General features: G+C 48.3%; 5 protein-coding genes across 5 annotated transcripts; 3 read left to right on the forward strand and 2 right to left on the reverse strand.

The window, feature by feature from the left end:
- Positions 1 to 410: 410 nt before the first annotated feature.
- MGYG_08825 (fatty acid synthase S-acetyltransferase) lies at positions 411 to 9977 on the forward strand (the record flags this gene model as incomplete). The annotated part of the gene is made up of 15 exons (XM_003169231.1): positions 411 to 1027; positions 1081 to 1594; positions 1665 to 1788; positions 1846 to 1958; positions 2020 to 2467; positions 2524 to 2988; positions 3055 to 5207; positions 5259 to 5355; positions 5414 to 5439; positions 5508 to 6362; positions 6415 to 6696; positions 6769 to 6843; positions 6894 to 7234; positions 7292 to 7772; positions 7833 to 9977. 15 exons carry the CDS (start codon positions 411 to 413, stop codon positions 9975 to 9977), a joined length of 8736 nt encoding a protein of 2911 aa, XP_003169279.1.
- A 674-nt stretch (positions 9978 to 10651) lies between these two features.
- Positions 10652 to 11743, reverse strand: MGYG_08826 (hypothetical protein; the record flags this gene model as incomplete). Its single annotated transcript, XM_003169232.1, has 1 exon — positions 10652 to 11743. One exon carries the CDS (start codon positions 11741 to 11743, stop codon positions 10652 to 10654), a length of 1092 nt encoding a protein of 363 aa, XP_003169280.1.
- A 1316-nt stretch (positions 11744 to 13059) lies between these two features.
- On the forward strand, positions 13060 to 14346 carry MGYG_09211 (hypothetical protein; the record flags this gene model as incomplete). Its single annotated transcript, XM_003169233.1, has 5 exons — positions 13060 to 13454; positions 13520 to 13844; positions 13884 to 14011; positions 14083 to 14181; positions 14265 to 14346. 5 exons carry the CDS (start codon positions 13060 to 13062, stop codon positions 14344 to 14346), a joined length of 1029 nt encoding a protein of 342 aa, XP_003169281.1.
- Positions 14347 to 15841: 1495 nt separating this feature from the next.
- Positions 15842 to 16433, forward strand: MGYG_08829 (pterin-4-alpha-carbinolamine dehydratase; the record flags this gene model as incomplete). The annotated part of the gene is made up of 3 exons (XM_003169234.1): positions 15842 to 16072; positions 16143 to 16205; positions 16278 to 16433. 3 exons carry the CDS (start codon positions 15842 to 15844, stop codon positions 16431 to 16433), a joined length of 450 nt encoding a protein of 149 aa, XP_003169282.1.
- Positions 16434 to 16571: 138 nt separating this feature from the next.
- On the reverse strand, positions 16572 to 18946 carry MGYG_08830 (WSC domain-containing protein 2; the record flags this gene model as incomplete). The annotated part of the gene is made up of 3 exons (XM_003169235.1): positions 16572 to 17462; positions 17546 to 17746; positions 17816 to 18946. The coding sequence occupies 3 exons, from the start codon at positions 18944 to 18946 to the stop codon at positions 16572 to 16574; spliced, it is 2223 nt and encodes a 740-aa protein (XP_003169283.1).
- Between the last annotated feature and the right edge of the window lie 853 nt (positions 18947 to 19799).

Here is a 19799-nt window from a genome sequence, read left to right on the forward strand (position 1 = left end):
TGATTGGGCGATGCTCTTCCACGAACACCAGCCCTCGATAGATAACCTCCCACTCGTTGCAACGCCATCTGAAGAATAAAGCATCTACGCCATTTATTATTTACTATGAATGGAATCAATCCAATATTATGATGACAATGCCGAACTTTACTGGAATCTCAGGCATGATGAGTCAGTTAGAAAGGGGCACGTTTTGTTTAACTGACCGTGGAATTCCTCCGTTGCGTGCGGCTATTCATCCACTTGGTGCCATCTCATATTCCCCATTTACTCCAAGTGGACTATCCCTCAGCAATCATCAGTCTTTGCCGTGGTTGCCTCATAACTTGCGTTTCCATAATTTTACGTACCCGGAAGGAGACTACGAAGCACCATTCAAGTGAGCACTTGTGCATACCGACAGCTTAAACATGGGCTCAATTGCAATCGAAGAGTTCGAAAAAAACCAGACATTCGATGGTATGAATCATTTACACCACGGTGAAACGAATGGTATATCCGATGCATCTATCCGCGTTGACCTAGGATTACACGGAGTGGTCCCTCCTGTCGCTATCGTGGGCATGGCAATGAGGCTCCCGGGCAGCATCCACTCTGCTGAGGAATTTTGGGAATTCCTGGTAAAAAAAGGAGATGCACGCAGTCGAGTTCCCGAATCCCGGTTCAACATCGATGCTTTCCACGACAGCTCGAAACCTGGCTCGGTCAAAACCGAGTATGGCTACTTTTTACACGAGGACCCAGCATATGTAGATGCGCCATTTTTCTCGATGAGCAAGTATGAAGCCGCGAATCTAGACCCGCAGCAGAGACTCCTACTCGAGGTAGTTTGGGAATGTTTGGAGACTGGTGGCCAAACCGGGTGGCGTGGGAAAGATATTGGATGCTTCGTTGGCTCCTTTGGAGAAGATTGGCTAGATATGTCAAGCAAAGATACCCAAGATATTGACAGGATTCGAGCACTAGGTACCGGAGACTTTGCACTCTCAAATCGTATTTCTTACGAGTATGATTTAAAGGGTCCCAGGTTAGAATTGATTCTAGAGGCCTTACGAAATTTCGTTAGCTAACCTTTTTCAGTATGACATTTCGAACCGGCTGCTCAGCTTCTATGGTCGCTCTGCATGAAGCATGTCGTTCTCTTTATTCAAGAGAATGCTCTGCTGCCATTGTTGCTGGAAGTAATCTTGTTCTTGCTCCGACCATGTCAACCACCATGTCTGATAACATGGTCCTTTCCCCCGACGGAATCTGCAAATCTTTTGATGCCAGTGCCGACGGCTATGGGAGAGGCGAAGCCATAAATGCTGTTTTTATAAAACGACTTGACGATGCAATCAGAGACGGCGACCCAATTCGTGCTGTTATTCGCTCAACGACGACAAACTGTGACGGTAGAACGCCTAATATCACAACACCTGGAGCAGAAACTCAGGAACAACTTATACGTCAGGCTTACAGCCAGGCAAAGATCCATGATATCTCAGAAACTGCTTTTTTTGAATGCCATGGAACCGGAACGGTTATTGGCGATACCACTGAGCTATCAGCCGTTGCTACGCTCTTCCAGGGGAAAGGAGTATACATTGGGGCGGTTAGTACTTTGATGTTAACCCAAAGAGAATTTTGGATACTTCTTGGCCTTGTTAGCTCACTTTGACAAGGTCAAACCCAACATAGGACACTCGGAAGGCGCCTCAGGGCTAACGGGAATAATCAAAGCGACCTTAGCCCTCGAGAACAAGACAATACCACCAAATATACATTTCAATAGTCCGAACCCGAAGAGTATGTGAATATCCCAATGCATACCTCTAGACAAGTTTATTAACATTATTATTCAAGTACCCTTTGAAAATTCTAAGCTCCAGGTGCCCGTGGAACCACTGCCATGGCCAAAGGATCGAAGTGAACGAGTAAGCATCAACTGTTTTGGGATTGGTGGCACGAACGTACATGTAAGTATGCCCTTCGCAGGTGTAAAGCGCTTTCTCCCTAAACTCTTGCTTACTCCCGCAGGCAATCTTGGATTCGACTGCATCATTTTTACCAGTAAATGGTAACCGCCACACTCTTTCCGCAAAGCACAGTGGACCCCGGCTCCTCGTTCTATCAGCGAATTCGCAACATTCTCTCCATCGACAAATCGAAAGATTGAACTCTTACCAGCAAAGTCGGCCAGGAATATCTAATGATATATGCTTTACCCTTGGCACTAGAAGAGAACATCTCAAGCATAGGGCGTTTACAGTTCTGAAGGACGAAGAAAATATTGATGTTGCAAATTTCGAGATGTCTCTGTCTACCAAAGCACGGAACATGATATTTATCTTCACTGGCCAAGGAGCGCAGTGGCCGGGTATGGGTAAACAACTGCTGTTAGAACTCGATACCTTCCGGAGTGACATTAAGGCTATGGATAGAGCTTTGAGAATGCTAAAGAATCCTCCTTCTTGGAACATAGAAGGTATGCAAGTTTCCCCATTTTACATTTTCCCTAGTTGTTAATATTGCCTTCTTTAGAGGAGCTCTTGAAAACTGGCAACCCTACCAGGGCCGATGAACCTGAATTCGCCCAAACTCTTTGCACGGCTGTGCAAATCGGTCTATCAAACCTATTAAAAAGGTGGGGGATTATCTCTGCTGGAGTAATCGGTCATTCGAGCGGAGAGATTGCTGCCGCTTACTCTGCTGGTGCGATTACTATGGAGTCAGCTATCATAATCTCTTACTATCGTGGACAGGCTGCGAAATCAATTTCTATGGATAAGAGTAAAGTGCAAGGCGGTATGGCTGCCGTTGGGCTCGGCCCAGAAAAGGTGAAGCGGTATTTAACGGATGGCGTGGTTGTGGCCTGTGAAAATAGCCCCCAGAGTGTGACGCTTTCTGGGGATAGTGATAAACTCGACATGGTCCTTTCGGATATTCAGTCCGCCAACAAAGATGTTTTCTGCAGGCGTCTTCGTGTGGGAATTGCTTATCATTCTCGTAAGTCAGATTGGACTTTTATATGCTTTCTAGAGATAACGTATACACTAACAATTACGTCCATAGATCATATGCAAAGCTTGGCTGAGATATATCATGAACTAATAAAGCCTCACATAACATTTAGCGATATCATGATTCCACTTCATTCTAGCGTGACGGGTAAGACTGTTGTTACGCCATCTCAATTGGATGCGAGCTATTGGGTTCAGAATTTACTATCTCCCGTTCTGTTTTTGACTGCAGTTGAAACTTTTTTCAATGGAAATATTGGAAACACCGCCTTTCTGGAAATCGGCCCTCACTCAGCTCTTTCCGGACCCCTGAGACAAATATTCGACAGCTACAAGCCCAAGCAGGATGCAGTCTATATTCCTACTCTTATTCGAGGTGAAGATCAGGTATCAAGCCTATTGACCGCAGCTGGGAGAGTGTACATGAAGGGTAACCCGGTTATATTCTCAGTTATTAATGGCCCAGGGAGGGTCCTAACCGATCTTCCGACATATCCATGGCAGCATAACCAGAGGTACTGGGAGGAGAGCCGGATATCCCAGCGTTGGAGGAGCCGTCAACACCCCCATCATGAGATACTGGGCTCGCGTGTTTACGAGTCGAGTGATCTAGAGCCCACATGGAGAAATTTACTACGTGTGGAACACGTCCCTTGGATTTGGGATCATAGATTGAACAAAGAAATTGTATTCCCATGTGCGGGATATATTGCCATGGTTGGAGAGGCAATCTACCAAGTCTCTGGATCTCATGGTTATTCGATCAAGAATCTATTCATGAAGACAGCCCTCAGTTTACAAGATTCCTCGGTGCTAGAACTTGTTACCAGTCTGCGTCCAGTGCAGCTCACTGATAGCACTGATTCAAAGTGGTATGAGTTTACCATCAGTTCCTGCAACCACAATGTTTGGCAAAAGCATTGCACAGGTCGTGTACGACCAGGCGAGGCAGAATGGCACCAATGTACAGAACATAGTGGGCCATTTATCAGGCATGTCGAGTCTGATCTGTGGTATGCTGCACTAAGTAGCCGAGGTCTGGATTATGGCCCTCGATTTAAGGGGCTGAAGGATATCACAGCAGACCCCGTAATCCGCCAGGCCGCTGCAACCATTACTGATGATCAAGACCTACACAATAGTAGGTATGCTCTCCACCCAGCTGCAATTGATCAGTGTTTGCAGCTTTTCAGTGTGGCATTTACGCATGGAATTTCTCGTCAAATGACCAAACTCAGCATTCCCATTTCGATTGAGAAAATTTACATCAGTAAAGGGACCTCGTCAATGTCTGTCCAGGCCAAAGGGACCAAAAGTTCTAGCAGTATGGCAAGTGGAGCTGTGTCTATGATATCCGAAAACAAGCCTGTACTGTGGATACAAGACGCTCAATTTTTCACTGTCGATGATGAGAAGGAAACCGAGCCAAACTCACGCCTGGTGTCTCGATGCCAGTGGAAGCCCGATATTGACTTCTTGCCGGCAACCGAGTTACTACTTGCTCTTCCACCAGATATGCGCTCTCGGGACCTAATTGGGAAAATCTCCAGCCTGTCGGTTATCGAGTGTTCAAGTCGAATAAAACATTTAAGCACTGAAACCCCACACTTGATTAAATATCAAAAGCAGATTGTATCTCAAGCAAATAGAATGAGTCAAGGCCGGGATGATCTTGTCCCTGAAGGTCCACAATGGTCGGCTGATACTTCTGAAGCTCGTTTAGCGATCATAGAATCTTTGAGGCGGGAGTTGGAAATAGCGTCACCAACGCTGGTATCCCTGATCAATACCTCTCAAAACGTTCTTGACAACTGTGCAAAGATCATCGAAGGCAAGATTAGCGCACTAGAAGTTCTCATGGAGAATGATGGGCTGAAGGACATATATGATAACGGATCTATGTCGGCTGATTGGTCCAAGTTTCTGCCATTGCTTGGTCACTCGAACCCAGGCCTGAGAGTGCTAGAAATCGGCGCCGGGGTGGGATCGGCTACTGCAAAAGCATTGCCAAATCTAATCCTCCCAGGAGGTACACGTTTGTATTCCAAATACACATTCACGGACATATCACCTGGTGTGCTACCATCAGCAAAGGAAAGATTCAAGGATTTTGAAGAAATTGAATATCTAGTACTAGATATTACTCGAGATCCAACGGAGCAGGGCTTTAGTACGGAAAGCTTTGATTTGATCATCGCTTCAAATGTAAGCTCAAGATGAAACCCCTTAATATGGCTTGCTAATGACGTGAATCAGGTCCTTCATGCAACACCAGTGTTGGCTGCAACCCTGAAAAACGTGCGATCTCTTCTGGTTCCAGGTGGCCGTCTTCTACTAGAAGAACTTTGCCCAGGTATGCTGTCTCCAATCATACCACTCAAATAACGATTAAATAACTAACATAGTCATAGCTATGCCATTCTTCGATTTCGTGATGGTACGTATTGCTCTCTTGTATTGACCTCAATATCTTAAAACTATATTTAACGGGTTTGTTGAAATTAGGGTGTCTTGCCAGGATGGTGGCTGGGGGAAGATGATGGCCGGACCGCAGCTCCGTATGTCACTCCTGAACGATGGGATCGAGTGCTTCGAGAGAGCGGTTTCACAGGTGTTGAAGCTGCCATATATGACAGTGAGTATCCGTACCAATTTGGTGCGGATATGATATCTCGGCGTATTGAAGTTTATCCTCCTAAAGGGGACTTGTATCTCCTTCACCATTCCAAGGTCCATCGTTGGGCATATACTGTAGAGTCCCACCTTACTGAGAAGGGCTATGCGGTTCATTGGTGCACATTAGACCAGGTTCCAGCTGGTCAAGTCATCATTTCATTACTGGACTTGGAGACCCCGTTCTTCGACAATATCTCTGAGGAAGACTTCCACACATTCCAGACTTGCATCTCGACCAAAGGAGACTGCCGGATTATATGGGTAACACATGGAAGCCAACTTGAGTGTGCGGACCCTAGATATGGCCAGGTCCTTGGCCTCGCCCGAACGCTTAGATTCGAGTTGGATGTGGACTTTTCTACGTTTGAAATTGATAAATTTGATGCTAACTCTGCTATTTCTCTCTGCAATGTATTGGAAAAGATTCAGAGCAGCCGAGAGAAACACTGGTTGGACCCAGAGTATGAATTCCTTTTACAAGATGGCATTATACACGTCGGTAGATTCCATTGGACACCCCTAGATGAAGAAAATACAACGACCAATGAACCGAACACACCCAGAGTTCTAGATATTGGGACATACGGTTTGTTGGACTCAATGTCCTGGGCTAATGGGGAAGAGGCCACAGTTGCAGAGCAGGAGGTTGGAGTAGACATGAAATATGTTGGGCTGAATTTCAGGGTAAGCATATGTGTTAGGTACTTACTTGGGAGACACACTAACTCTATGCTAGGATATCATGACTTCACTAGGAGCTCTGGGTGATAAATGCCAGTTTGGGATGGAGGGTACCGGAATCATCTCCAAGGTTGGATCGGAAGTTAGGGATCTGCATGTGGGCCAAAAGGTTCTCATTGTCACCTCAGGACTGCTTCGTACGTCCAAGGTGGTATCAGCAAAGCAGTGTATGTCAATTCCCGATGGGTTATCTTTAGAGGATGCAACAACAATGGCATCGGTATATGCTACTGTGATACTTTCCATAATACGCCTTGGGAACCTTCAAAAAGATCAGGTAAATATTCAAGATTTTTATGGCGTACCTTTATTTTTCTTCTCCGAGCTAACAAGTCATAAATATTAACAGTCTATTTTAATACATTCTGCATGTGGCGGCGTTGGTTTGGCAGCTATTCAACTCTGTCAGACAATTGGTGCTGAGGTAAAGATATTCTCTTTCTTTGTATCAAGGTCTTTTGCTAATAAACCAAGATTTTTGTGACCGTCGGCAATGAACAGAAACGAAAGTACCTTATCGAGAACTATCAAATCCCCGAGGACCATATATTTGATTCACGAAGCACCTCATTCCTCAAAGGTGTCATGCAACAGACTAATGGTAGAGGTGTTGATCTTGTTTTGAACTCTTTATCTGGAGAGCTGCTGCATGCCTCCTGGGAATGCGTTGCAGAACTTGGTCGGATGATCGAGATAGGAAAGCGAGATATCTTAGGCCATGCTCAACTAAGTATGGATGGATTTTCTGCAAATAGAGCCTATTTTGGAGTTGATCTATTTCGACTTGGTGAGACAAATGAAATGGCACTTCGACGGTAAGGCTTTTTTGATTCTCTTGACTTTGGAACGCCAGTATATTAACCAGTGATCAGGCTATTCGACGAAGTTATGGAGTTTTATCGACAAGGAAAAATCAAGCCAATTCGTCCAGTAACCGTGTTTGAGGCCAGTGAAGTTGTTGATGCTTTCAGGCATATGCAAACGGGCAAACATATGGGCAAAATTCTGATAAAAATACCAGACAGCCCAACAGACATACCACACACGCTGGGCTGCAAAAAACCCATTATTCTGTCCCCTAATGGCTCCTATCTACTTGTAGGTGGGCTTGGGGGACTCGGTCGCGCCATCACAACGTGGATGATTGAAAGGGGAGCTCGGCATTTCATTTTCTTGTCTCGATCGGCGGGAGAATCTGATTCGGACAAAGCCTTCTTACAAGAAGTTGCCGCTCAAGAATGTACTGCTACTATAGTCAAGGGGAGTGTAGCAGACTTGGATGACGTAAAACAAGCGTCCACTGTTAGTTTGAAGCCCATTATCGGCATTATCCACATGGCGATGGTCTTGAGGGTATGTAGGCTTGCAAGAGACCCCTTTTATTTGTAGGGAAACTAACACGGGAATGTATAGGATCAAACATTTGAAAAAATGACCTACGATAACTGGAATACTCCACTTGCTTCCAAAGTGCAAGGAACATGGAACTTACACAATGTTTTCAAGGACGCTCCTCTCGATTTTTTTATTCTGTTCAGCTCCGTGGTTGCTCTTGGAGGCAACACCGGCCAGGCCAACTATACCACAGCAAATGCCTTCTTGGATACCTTCGTACGCTACCGCAAATCTATGAATCTACCGGCTTGGGCTATCAATATCGGTTTCATGCAGGGCATTGGCTATGCTAGCCAGAACTCCAAACTTGTGGACAAAGCGCTTGCAAACTCGATACAAATGGTGGATGAATCCTACCTCTTCGATGCTTTACAGGCGGCTATGTCAAAATCGAAGGGCGCCGGGTCAGGCCAGTTTGCTATAGGGCTAGGTACCTCAAAGCCTCCTTCTGACTTCAAAGCTCAGCCGTTATGGCGGTTAGATGCTCGGTTTACCATGTATCAAAACCTCCAAACGCGGGTTGACAAGCCAGGCACTATTACTGCGGCAGATCTCAAAGACTTGATTGAAGACGTCAAGAAGGACCCAACCATTTTAGACACGCCGGAGACCGAAGAAAAGATTGCAAAGGAGTTGAGGATATTGATTGGCTCACGTGTGGGCCATGATGAGGATAGGGATAAACAAGAAATCGACAATATGGCCATTGACTCCCTGATGACGATAGAGATTAGAAGCTGGTTCCGTCGAAACTTATCCCTGGACATTCCGCTAATGGAGATCTCAAATGCTAAGACCGTTGGAGGCCTCACAGCGACTACCTTAAATGCTCTGCGCTCCAAATACCAGCCCCAAGCCTCGGAAGAAGATAGAGAGGATAGTGGCACATCTGAGCACGAAGCCTCAGAGGTTCAGATCTTGGAGGCTGATACACAGTTAGGTATCAAGTTGCGACCCATTCCAGGACCAATTATCGATTGGAAGGGTGAGTCCGAAGGTCGGGTATTCCTGACCGGAGCCACCGGTTTTGTCGGGGCATCCATGCTTGCATCACTCCTTGATCAGTCGTATGTCAAAACGGTTGCTTGCCTTGTGCGAGCCAAAGACGAAGACGCAGGAAGAGAACGCATTGAGGAAACTCTCAAAAAATACGGCATCCAACGAGAACTTGGTGAGAGACTTATAGCTGTCCCGGGAGATTTGTGTAGTCCAACACTAGGCCTTGACAAAAGGAGATTTGAGGAGCTATCGGGGTGGGCAAGTGTTGTCTTCCACCTTGCCGCCCAAGTGAACTATCTCCAGCCCTATTCTGCCCACCGCGAAGTCAACCCGCTTGGAACGTTTAATATGCTTCGGTTTGCCACGAACAAACGGCCAATAACTCTTCATTATAGCTCAAGCCTTTCGGCATGCGGGCTAAACGCTTATGTTGGTAAACAGCTCATTCCAGAAGATGAGAAGCCGACTGTTGACCTAGACGATACTGGCCCTAAGAGCGGATACTCACAGAGCAAGTATGCTGCGGAGATGATATTATGGAACGCTATATCTAATGGTATCCCCGTATCCATTTATCGCCTTGGCCTGGTTCTAGGACATAGCGTTACTGGTATTGGCAGCACCGACGATGCTATCTACAGGCTGATGTCCAGTTGCATCCAGCTTGGAAGCTATCCCATTGCACCTAAACAGCGCAACCAGTTTGTCCCAGTGGACTTTGTGATTTCGTGTCTCCTAGAAATTTCTGCGTCCATGGAGAATATTGGCCACGCCTACAATGTTATGCAGCCAGACCAGGATGCAGTGGCTGACTTCCCAGCAATATTCGACATGCTGAGTCAATCCTGTCCCTTCCCGCTGCGGCCTATTCCATACGAGGACTGGGTTCAAGCTCTTACCAAGCTGCAAACCACCGGAATGAACGTGTTCCTGACAACTATGGAGGATCGAGACCATCAACGCCATACCGTCTGGTGGGACATAACGGCGGAATCGTATTCCTATGGCACTGGCAATTTGCGTCGAGCACTGGCACACCGTCCAGATATCCTGCAGCTTCCCACAATAGATAAATTGATGAAGACGTGGTCAGCTCAGTGGATAGAGGGAGCTAGCGCAGGCAGCAAGCCGACGCCACCAACCAAGCGTGCCGAGAACATCTAAGCTGAGCTATCCAGCAATATGTTCGAATACATAGAGGAATACCTGCAGTGCTTGGAGGGCCGCATTAATCACCCTGGGCCACAAAACACAGGTTCACTCCAGGTCCGCTACTTTGTCATTCTTCATAGTTTCATGTAGCGGAAGGTCAGCTGTGGGAATAATAGCCCAAATCCCGATTATGTATATAGTACAGCATTCCCCCCGAGGGCCCCTTTCCAAGCAATGCCTTGATCTTATAGTTTTATGGATCACCTAGTTAGACAATAGAATCACTTCTGAATCACCTGGAACGGATCCCTAACAGTATCTGGATGAGTGAGGGGTTGGGGTTGACAAAAATTGGTAGCATAGAACTAGATATAAAGAATGAAAATACAGTATTAGACAACCCGCAACTACGAGGTTATATAAGAGCTTCTTGCATCTACCCAAGAATTAAAGTGGCAAGGAATCCAATATATCTGGAACTCCTAAACCCATCGTGCGATATTCGCGAGCGCAGTGTTAAGGGGAGTCTCCCAGAGCGCTGCCCCTGTCTATGTGAGCATTGAAGCTCCCGTCTACGTGCAGTGGTAAAACAGCCATGTTCTCCTACTAGAGTTGGGAAGGAACCCAGATATTCATTTGACTCGTAAAGGAAATTTTTTCTATACCAGCTACTCTGTACATGCAACCTAGTTGAGTGAATGGAAGAGCCAGACGTTGGGCTCGCAGTACTCACCCACGTCTCTGCTCGGGTAGTACAGCATCGGCGCCAGGCAGCCACTGGGCGTGAAGATGACAGGCGCCTCTGTGCTACCGGCCTCCACCCAGACACGCTTCCGCTGCTCTACGGCCTTGTCTGCCCGCTGGCGGACATCGAGGTCGCACCATGTCTTCCACTCGGCTGCGCTACCCCGGATGAACATGCTCTGACGCGCGATCTTGACCATCTTAGCCCCCAGGCGGATGTGTTTGCGCAGCCAGGGGTCAAAGGGGACAAAGGCCGCGGAGTCCTCTTCAGGCACAGGGATAGGGGCAGCAGCAGTCTCTGGCTTGCCGTTGGTATTGTTCTTTACTGTGTCTTTGCTAGTCTCGCCCGCCGGGCCTTCTGTCTGTCTGCTCCATCCGAGGTATTCGGCCATGTCGACGTGTGGGAATTCAGCCTTCCGGGTAGGCCGCAGCGGCACGACGAGGATGGCCAGGTTTTCGGCCTGAGCAACGTCTTTCATTGCCTTGATAAGCATCTCGGCGACGTTGTAGCTTCTCCAGGCGGGGAGGACGGCAATGGCCAGAGCAGAGAGGGCGTTGGGGGCTTCTGTCAGGGCCCAGCTATCCATGTCCGTGACCTGGTCGTGGGTGAGGGCTACGGGCTCCATCTTCTTCTTGCGCTTTCGGGCGACAGCTTGGTGCACGCCGCGGGCCAGGATGGTGTCGAAGCCTCCGTCCGGAAGCGTTCGCAGGACCGCTGCAAAGTCTGATGCCTTGCTGTTGTTCCCGATGTCCGCCAGCTCCCTCCAGAAGAACGGTATGCAATTGCCGTTCCCGACGATGGTTTCTTTGCCATGCAGCGTGTGGACGGCGACGAGCTGGCATTTAGCGAACTCGGGGAGGTCGTATAGCTTTTCGAAATGGCGCTGGGTCGTTATAGCACCGTCCAAGAACTCGGGCCACATGTATATCAGCGGGCAGTCATCTCGTTTGGTGAGGGCTAGGAGGTCTGGTCGCTGTGCTCCAGTGTACACAGTGACCTTCCCAGGGTCCTTCTCATCAGTGTTAGCTGGCATTTTCGATCTATGCGTCCGTCGTCGAGGAAGGGTTTTGGTCTTGTGCTTCGTGAGTACGGAGTATATGTAGAATGCTCTTGAGACAGTCACTTATGACAATCTCGGATTTCTATGCCTACGAAGTACGAAGTATGCATGCCGACCAGCCCTATCTATATATGCGCGAGGCTATGAAGTCACTACGTAGACAATCAACTATTTGAGCAGTGGAAAATTTTTGGGGCTGGCGCATTCCCAATTGTTAGTTAACTAGTCAAAGGATTTCTCCGAACTAGTTAGTTACCAAAACTGCAGCTGAAAAATGGAAAAAGTAACACGCTCAAGCCAAAATCTTAACTAAAATCCATGAACAAGGTGCTCTGTGGATAGCTATGCGTCTACTAGGATTTCCATGTACACTTGGCTTGTCCAAGAAGTCACCATACTCCCTATAAAAAGCAGTACTTTTTCGTCATTTTACTATTAACAACGTGGAGTCAGTCACAGCTGAAATACTCCGAGAATAGGGGATGGTACGAGTGACTAGGGTACCCTTGCAATACCCCTGTCTGTGGCTTGTTTTTAGTAGCTCCTAAGAAAGCATTTTGATACTTGAGTATGTACACTGTTAAACGTGATATCCTTGCCCTGGCGCCCACTAAGGCCTGATTTGGCAGCGTAAGGCAGGCGAATATTCCAGGTCAAAAACGCAACAGTATCCCCCTAAAATGAGTGCTGCGACCCCGTCATATGATACTCTATTAACTTCAAAATCCCAACACTATGGCGATACTCACTTTTCTATTCACTAACGAATAGTAGTTGCACGAGTGACTGGAAAAGTGACCGTAAATTAATTCACAAACACTCCAGCTCAATTATTGTTATATAAATGTTGCTCAAGAACACTTATACCTTTCTGCTTTTCAAACCGCTTACCGCCTCTGCCAGTTCGAGAATTTACCGCGCGGCTGCTAGGTTTTGGCTTGGCGCTGCTAACTATTTATATACATTCTGTGGGGCGCACTAGACCAAACAGAGAGGTCTATGTAATTATACAGAGCTTCGCGTCGACTTCAGCTTCATAGACATCGACATCGACATCACCAGCTGCTTCGCCGTCAGGGACGAAACCGTCATCGACATTCACTGAGTACACGCCCGTGAACGCAGATCAAGATTAGAGATTAGTTACGAGCCGCACGCCCAAGCAAAAAGCAAGCAAGCAGGCAGGCCCTATTCCGAGCTGAACAGGCGCCTGTCTCACAAGCTTCGCAGCTCGAAATCTCACCTCTTCCTTACTCGCCGCCCACACAACGCTGCCCTGCCTTCTCACGATGTTGCATAAGTTGGAACGCAAAGAGGGATCTTCCTCCGATGACTCCTCGGCACTCCTCTCTCCCCGGACCCAGTCAGCTGAGTCTTCCTTAAGCCCTGATGACGCAAATCCTCCGTTCTGGGCGCCTGGCGATCGGCCCGGCCAGAAGGGCCTCCTGGACCGGAGACGGCGAAAATCACGTCTTATTAGAAGCATTTGTCTGGACGCGAAGCAGCTACGGGACGTGCTCCGGTTCATACTGCATAATGATAGCCCCGATGGCATCAAGTGGACTCCCGACATCCTCTTTGCCTACGTTCCCAGGACATTTGAGGACGCTACTACTACAGAGACTATCGCCGCTCAAGCCCTCTTTCATGTCATCGCCCCTTCCCTCGCGGCGATATTCAAGACGTAAGTTTATGCGTACCATGATGTCTTTTATACCGTGTGACTGTGCTAACGTTGTTATCTGACAGCACTCATAGCAGCGTCTTGTCTCTAAATAAATATCCACAATACGTCGTGTTTGAGTTCTTCTGGCATGGTAGCCCGCCAGTCGTACCTCTGGAGTTGCGTGACTTGCCGAATATCAAGTTAACCCGCGAAGAACCAGAGATGATATACCCGGACACTATTAAGTCTGGAAGTAAGATTATTGTTCCAGATCAACTTTCATTAAATCTTAATAGCACATTTTCTTTCGGAACTGTTGGCTATGTCGCCGTGATCGAAGAGCTTGGCGAGCGGCGGTTGGTCCTCGTCACAGCTGGTCACGTAGTCGATGGTGCCCACTCAATCCAGGTACAAGATCAAAAGCAAGAAGATAACACTTATGAGTAGGTCGTTCCGGGGGTTCCCTTATTCCGGAGAGGGGAACCCGTCAACGCCCCCCCAGCATCACTCAATGAGACATGTCTCTTAAAGACCTACCAATACCTCGTTCTGCTTTACGACGGGTGGGTGAGCATGTCGACTGCAACCGCCTCAATCCTGACCCTGATATTCACGACGACTCTGCCTTAGTAGCCCTCGACCCAAGGCTAGGAAATATGGTTGCTCTTCGACGACTTGTGAATGAAGGCAATGGTATTCCAGTCTACAAATGCGGTGCTTCAACATCTTATACCGCCGGGATCTTGTACGGCATTGACTGAGATCGTTCTGAACCGTGTGTCAACAGACTAAAAGCCCGGTGGACGTCTGTTGAAGAACCATTTGCAGAGGAGGAGACTCCGGAAGCCTTGTTTTTGCCAAAGATAGCAGCTATATCATATTGGAATACTTCCACTTTAGCTACGACTAGCACTCATTACCCAAGGATACCTTGGGGCATTAGGCCTTTTTGTCCCTTGTGGACCAACATATTATACCCTTGGGGGTACACTGCGGGTCTAAAGGCACAACAAGCTATTCCCTATCTCTATGGTTGATATGTGAAGACATATCAACTCGGCTTGACGCGGATCTATTCTTCCGTAGCCCGAATGATTTACCTCTTTTTGTCCCTTCCGATGCGTGAGTTTGAACTTCAAGGCGCTGACCGCTCCGCTTCTACAGTCAATTTTACCGATCAGAGGCTACAAAGCTCACCACGTCTGACTGCTCTACTTTGCCAATCGGACGCTATATGGTCAATTTCAATAGGGCGGTATGATGTAACCCATAGGGCTTTATAGCTCAGATATAGCCTTGATTACCCTGCACAGGAACCAGACGAGGCTTGCCTATATGCAGTGCAGTTTTCCAGGAATTCACCACCCTCGAAAGATCTAATTTATGCAGTCAGTGGTTTGGGTACTACTAGAGATACTCTTGGTTATTCATCAATACCTCGCAGATACCCGCCAATTTCCAAGCTATGGTTGATGCTTGATGTGTAGCTTCAAGGAACCGGAATTATATAAATAACGAATGTTCTCCTGGTCAACAGTCAACAGGTCTGATTGATTTATTAATAGTATGCCATTACCAAAAACCACCCTGTGGTTCAATATCCGTATCAATGGTTGTCAGTGGCAGCAACACGGGAAACTTAATGAACTGCCTATCCCAACTGAAGCCATTACTCATTCCTAATGGAGACGATATGATCTTACTACTCAAGTTTGTTTCGTAATAAAGGCGGCCCTTTGACATGGATGTTGTACACTAGTTACTATACTGGGACTATCAAGCCTCATATTTACAGTTATTTATCGCCGTTTAGTCATAAATTGGACAATTCGTGGCAACATCATGCCGCACTGCGGCGCCCTTCTGGCTAATCGCCCCCTTACTATTTCTACCCTAGAAATACTGGCTAAAAATGATAAATCATCAAGCTTCAAACATTTAACTAGATAATAGACTGTACGGAGTACTCTGTGCTCCCATAGTTAACTAAACAAGTTGTACAGAGTAGGTAACTTGCTTCTCCTTGCTCCGATCAACTTCCATGCCAACCTTTATCAGAAGCTGCGCAAATGGAAGCTAGTTACCCATACGTTTTCCAGCCGTTTCTTATTGAATGGATGAATATTAGTTCGGTTAAAGGTGACTACCTAGTCTGCATGCTCTACGTTAACTGGTTAACTTAATACTAAAGATAATTGGCTGGTTAACCTGAAATCCAACAAATTAACGACTTATAAAGGTTTCGACCAGAGATTAGTGGTCTTGGTCGAACGCCACGCCATTACTATTGGCTGACTGAGTTAAGCGCTGCTCGGACTCAAAAGGCAATTTTGATTTTCGTCTTCAGGCTTTCTTTGGCTTGACAACGCAGGCTGGATGTTTAGAACAAGTTCAGAAAACGAAAGATGGTAGCCAGCGCGAATCGACTTTACCTCGCTCGGCCACTCTTTGCACGGCCGGTGCGTGTGGCATCATGTCTCTTCAGCACAACAGCGACGCCCGTAGTGGCTCCCGGGGTGAATGAAAGTCAGGCCATAGACGAGCTACGCTTGCTGCTCAAAGCTGGCTGGGCACTCGACGAGCGTCGCTGTGGCATTGAGAAGGCCTACTACTTCAAGACATACACAAAATGCCAGGTATGTATGTTGTTAGCTGTTTAAGTCTAGGATTAGAATGTGTGTGTCCAGCTTTAACATATCAAACCAGGACTTCTTCAATACTGTTGCCATACGGAGCAAGGCAAAGAACCACCATTCCACCATGACAATTGTAGACACTGCCTTTCTTCCACCCCCATGATTATCCTAGATATGGTTAACTTGCTAACACCTCTGCTTTTAGAAAGCCGGCTCTGTCCACGTCCACTGGACAACCCATCACCCTCGTGGGCTCACGCTTCTGGATACCGTCATGGCCCGGTACTGTGATGAGCAGTCAGCGTCAATTGGAACGGTTGACCAGAGCCAAAGCAAAAAATGCCATCCTGCGCTGGCTTAGTCTTTGCCTGGCTAGCTATTATTACTTTTAGACCAAGGGAGTTAGCCGGGTTTTGTCAAGTGCTATTATTATTGTACTATATATACCCTATCCGTTATAACAATGCTCTCTCTCTCTCTTCCTCGATATTCAATCGTTTCACGTGTCGATTTTCGTATATATGTTTATCCTATTGTTACCACCACAGTGCTGAGTTTTGTTTCCCGAGCAGAAGAAGCCACAGTCTGATTCAGGCTGCATGGTGCTCTCTGGGAATAGATCGGCTCCACAGTAACACTCACTGAAGTACTCAATACCAAAGTATTTCGTGCCGTTGCAGAAAGCGGCACACAGCTCCACCGTCATCTTCTCGTTATATGTCAAGCTGCCTGATAGGGTTCGGTTACTGGGGGAGTCGCTGTAGCATCCCGTATAGTTGTACCCGGGTATCTGAGGGTTGGTGGTGGGAATCCATGTCTTGTCTTTATAGATACCAATCCGATACCCTGCACCGCAAGTCTCAGAGCTATCACCACCGCATGGCTGGTTACATTCTGACTCGGGCGCTTGCATGCTGGAGCTGCTCCTTGAGTTTCCGCAGTAACATTCAGTCCCATACTCGAGGCCAAAGAATTGGTAGCCTTTGCACAGGCCAGAGCATGCGGCAACCGTCATGTTCCCGTCCACGAATGCAGCACCAGTCAGAGCTCTCGACTCGGGAGTATCGGTGTAGCATCCATCAAAGGTGTAATCCGGCATCGTAGTGCCGTTGGAGCCAAAGGGAACGCACATTGAGCCTAGGTCGGCGGTGTTCTTGAATGAATCCGATACCACCGCTCCGCCGCTCGAGAGGGAGACATCAAACTTGGCACTGGATCTGTACGCAGCTGCGAGGGTGAAGTTCCCGGAATACAGCGTATATGGGCCAACAGTTGTCTGTGATAGCATTGGGACCGACTGAGTCGTCAAGGCTGGAGTCACACAGCAACTTCGCGGCGTTTTCGTCGTGACAGCGAGCTTCACCTCTGGTGAATTAGCACTGTCCCGGACCTTGGGTGAAATCTGTCAGCCTATTGTTTTTCTCTTCTTTAATTCAAAATTTGAAAACAACACGAGGGTAGGTAGGGTCATACAGCGGCTACTACAACGAGATTCCCAGGCGCATTTCCCCCAACGACGCAACTCTGCTTAGGCTGGAGCATGATAGTGTCCTGGACAGGGTATCCCGACGCATTGTTATCGTAAATAACTGTCTCACCCGTGGTAAGGACTATCCGTACGTTGAACTGGGAGATGGACGACTCGACGGGGAGGCTGGCATCAAATCCGTAGAACTAGGGCCATGATCAGCATCCATACTGTGGGTTTTTTAAGTAGCTAAAAGGGAAATGGGGATTGGTTACAGCGAAGGAGTCATCAAAGCCTTCGGCGGCACCCTTGTATTCGGTACTGATAACACATGATCCGCAGCTGGAGCCTCCCATACGGTCCTTGTAAACAAGCTCGACCTTTGCGATCGATGTTGCCGGCCGGACAGTGGTCCTGACCCTGATCTCGCCAGTGAAAGAAATGGTGCTGCCATTGCCGGCCAGGTACAGCTGCAGCCCACTCGGCTTCACTTCATATGGCTCTAGGGGTTCCGTCAGGTTCACGCCTGCAGGAACAACCTCTATCATCTTCTGGAGAACCCTGGCGCATGTCGTCCGAAATGTTGCCTGGTCAGCCAGCGCCTTGATGGTGACATTCTGGTCGGCCGTGAAGACCTTTGTATCCGAATCCCGCTGGTTTCTCTTTGCCGTCGAGCTGGTAAGGGGATTCCCGGTCACTCCGCCCACAAAGTCCACCGCGACCTTCTCGTCGAAGGCGGCAGTCGAGTCAAACAGCTGGAAGTCCTCTGGCGCAGACCCCGGAATCACGATCTGGGGGAAGTTCGAGGCGTGGACGCCGCCCATCGTATGTCCGCACGCGGTAACAGCTATCATGTCCGCGATATCGAATCCAGTGCGCGTAAACTGATTGATAAAGGTGCCCTGCGAGTTCTCCGGCACCGGCACCCCTATTGGCCCCCGTGCAGTGGCATCGACTCTGCCGGCCTTGACCTGGATGACCGGTCCGCCGCAGGACCTGACTGCCGTGCGGACGCCGAGGGCTATCAGGTCGGCCATGGACGACCGCGTCGAGAAGAAAGGGGTGAACGTCTCCAACGTGGTGTTGAATCCTGCGCCGATGTTTTCTCCTCCTCTGCCGCCTAGCTCAAACACGATCGAGGCATCGAGGCCGCCGACGCCGGTAAAGACGTTGCCTGTAGCCATATCGTGGAATGCAGTGCGCACCCACTCGGCCGACGCAATTCGAGACGGGCCCTGCTTGGAGAACGAGCACGGAGTGACGCCGGCTGAGAATCCGCGGGCGTGATAGCCGGTGTTGAGAAACATGAGATCCTCCAGCTCGTCGACGGCAGATGGCCAAGTGGGCAGCGCGAGGGCTCCGGACAGCGCGAAGGCTGCCCATACGACGGGCTGGTTCATCAACATCCTCACCGTCCTCTTCGTCGTCTTCCTCTTGCTGGAGCTAAAGCTGGTGGTAATTGTCCTCCAGGTAGGTCCCCTGGTGCCAGAGCGCCCCTGGAGTTGGGCTGTACTTAAGTATAACCAGCAGCCAGCGGACGACAGGATGTATGTAGACAGCTATAGACAGCTATTTGCTTTAAGACAGGCAAAAAGGACGCCGTCAGCCCTTGTCCATGCGCTCTGCCTGCTCGATAGTTGCGGTTGCGGTTGCGGAGTAAACAGCTGGATGTTGCTACCGGCAGCTCAGGGGGGTATACAGGGAGTTATGCATCTTCGCGCATCACAACATGCGGCTCGCGGCATCAGGACGAGATGCCCGCTGCCGCCAATATAGTTAAGTACTTAGGATATCAAATCCGCGTGCCTCGATAGGCCGATAGCTTTCTCATCTTAGAAAGTTCCGTTCTCTCCGCTGTCCAGTTGGATATCTCGCGGGAGTTGATCCTTGATCCATGCTGCGTCGGAGGCCAGGGGTTGTCATGAAAAAGAAAAGACAGACGCCGGCGAGCTGCATCTCGGAGGGACTAAGGATGCACCTAAGTGGATCAGGCTAATATAATGATTGAGATCTGGGCCGTTGGACTCCTCTTTGCTTTTTCCCCTGATGCCCTTTCTACTGGTGGCTTCACGATGGGTTCTGACGTATATATAAAAATAGCAGTGCCCCTGGTCAATATCACGAAGTATTAAGTGCCAATGTCTCAGCTCTGCATGCACAATCACAGATTTCCTTTCTGTCCTCTCACTGCATCTGTTGCCCGAGGAAAAAGCTGGGGTAGCAGATATGCCTGTCTCAGATGCGCTGGAGCCACCAGCC

This window comes from Nannizzia gypsea, genomic scaffold (assembly GCF_000150975.2).
Source record: "Nannizzia gypsea CBS 118893 supercont1.10 genomic scaffold, whole genome shotgun sequence".
Taxonomy (NCBI): Eukaryota; Fungi; Ascomycota; class Eurotiomycetes; order Onygenales; family Arthrodermataceae; genus Nannizzia; species Nannizzia gypsea.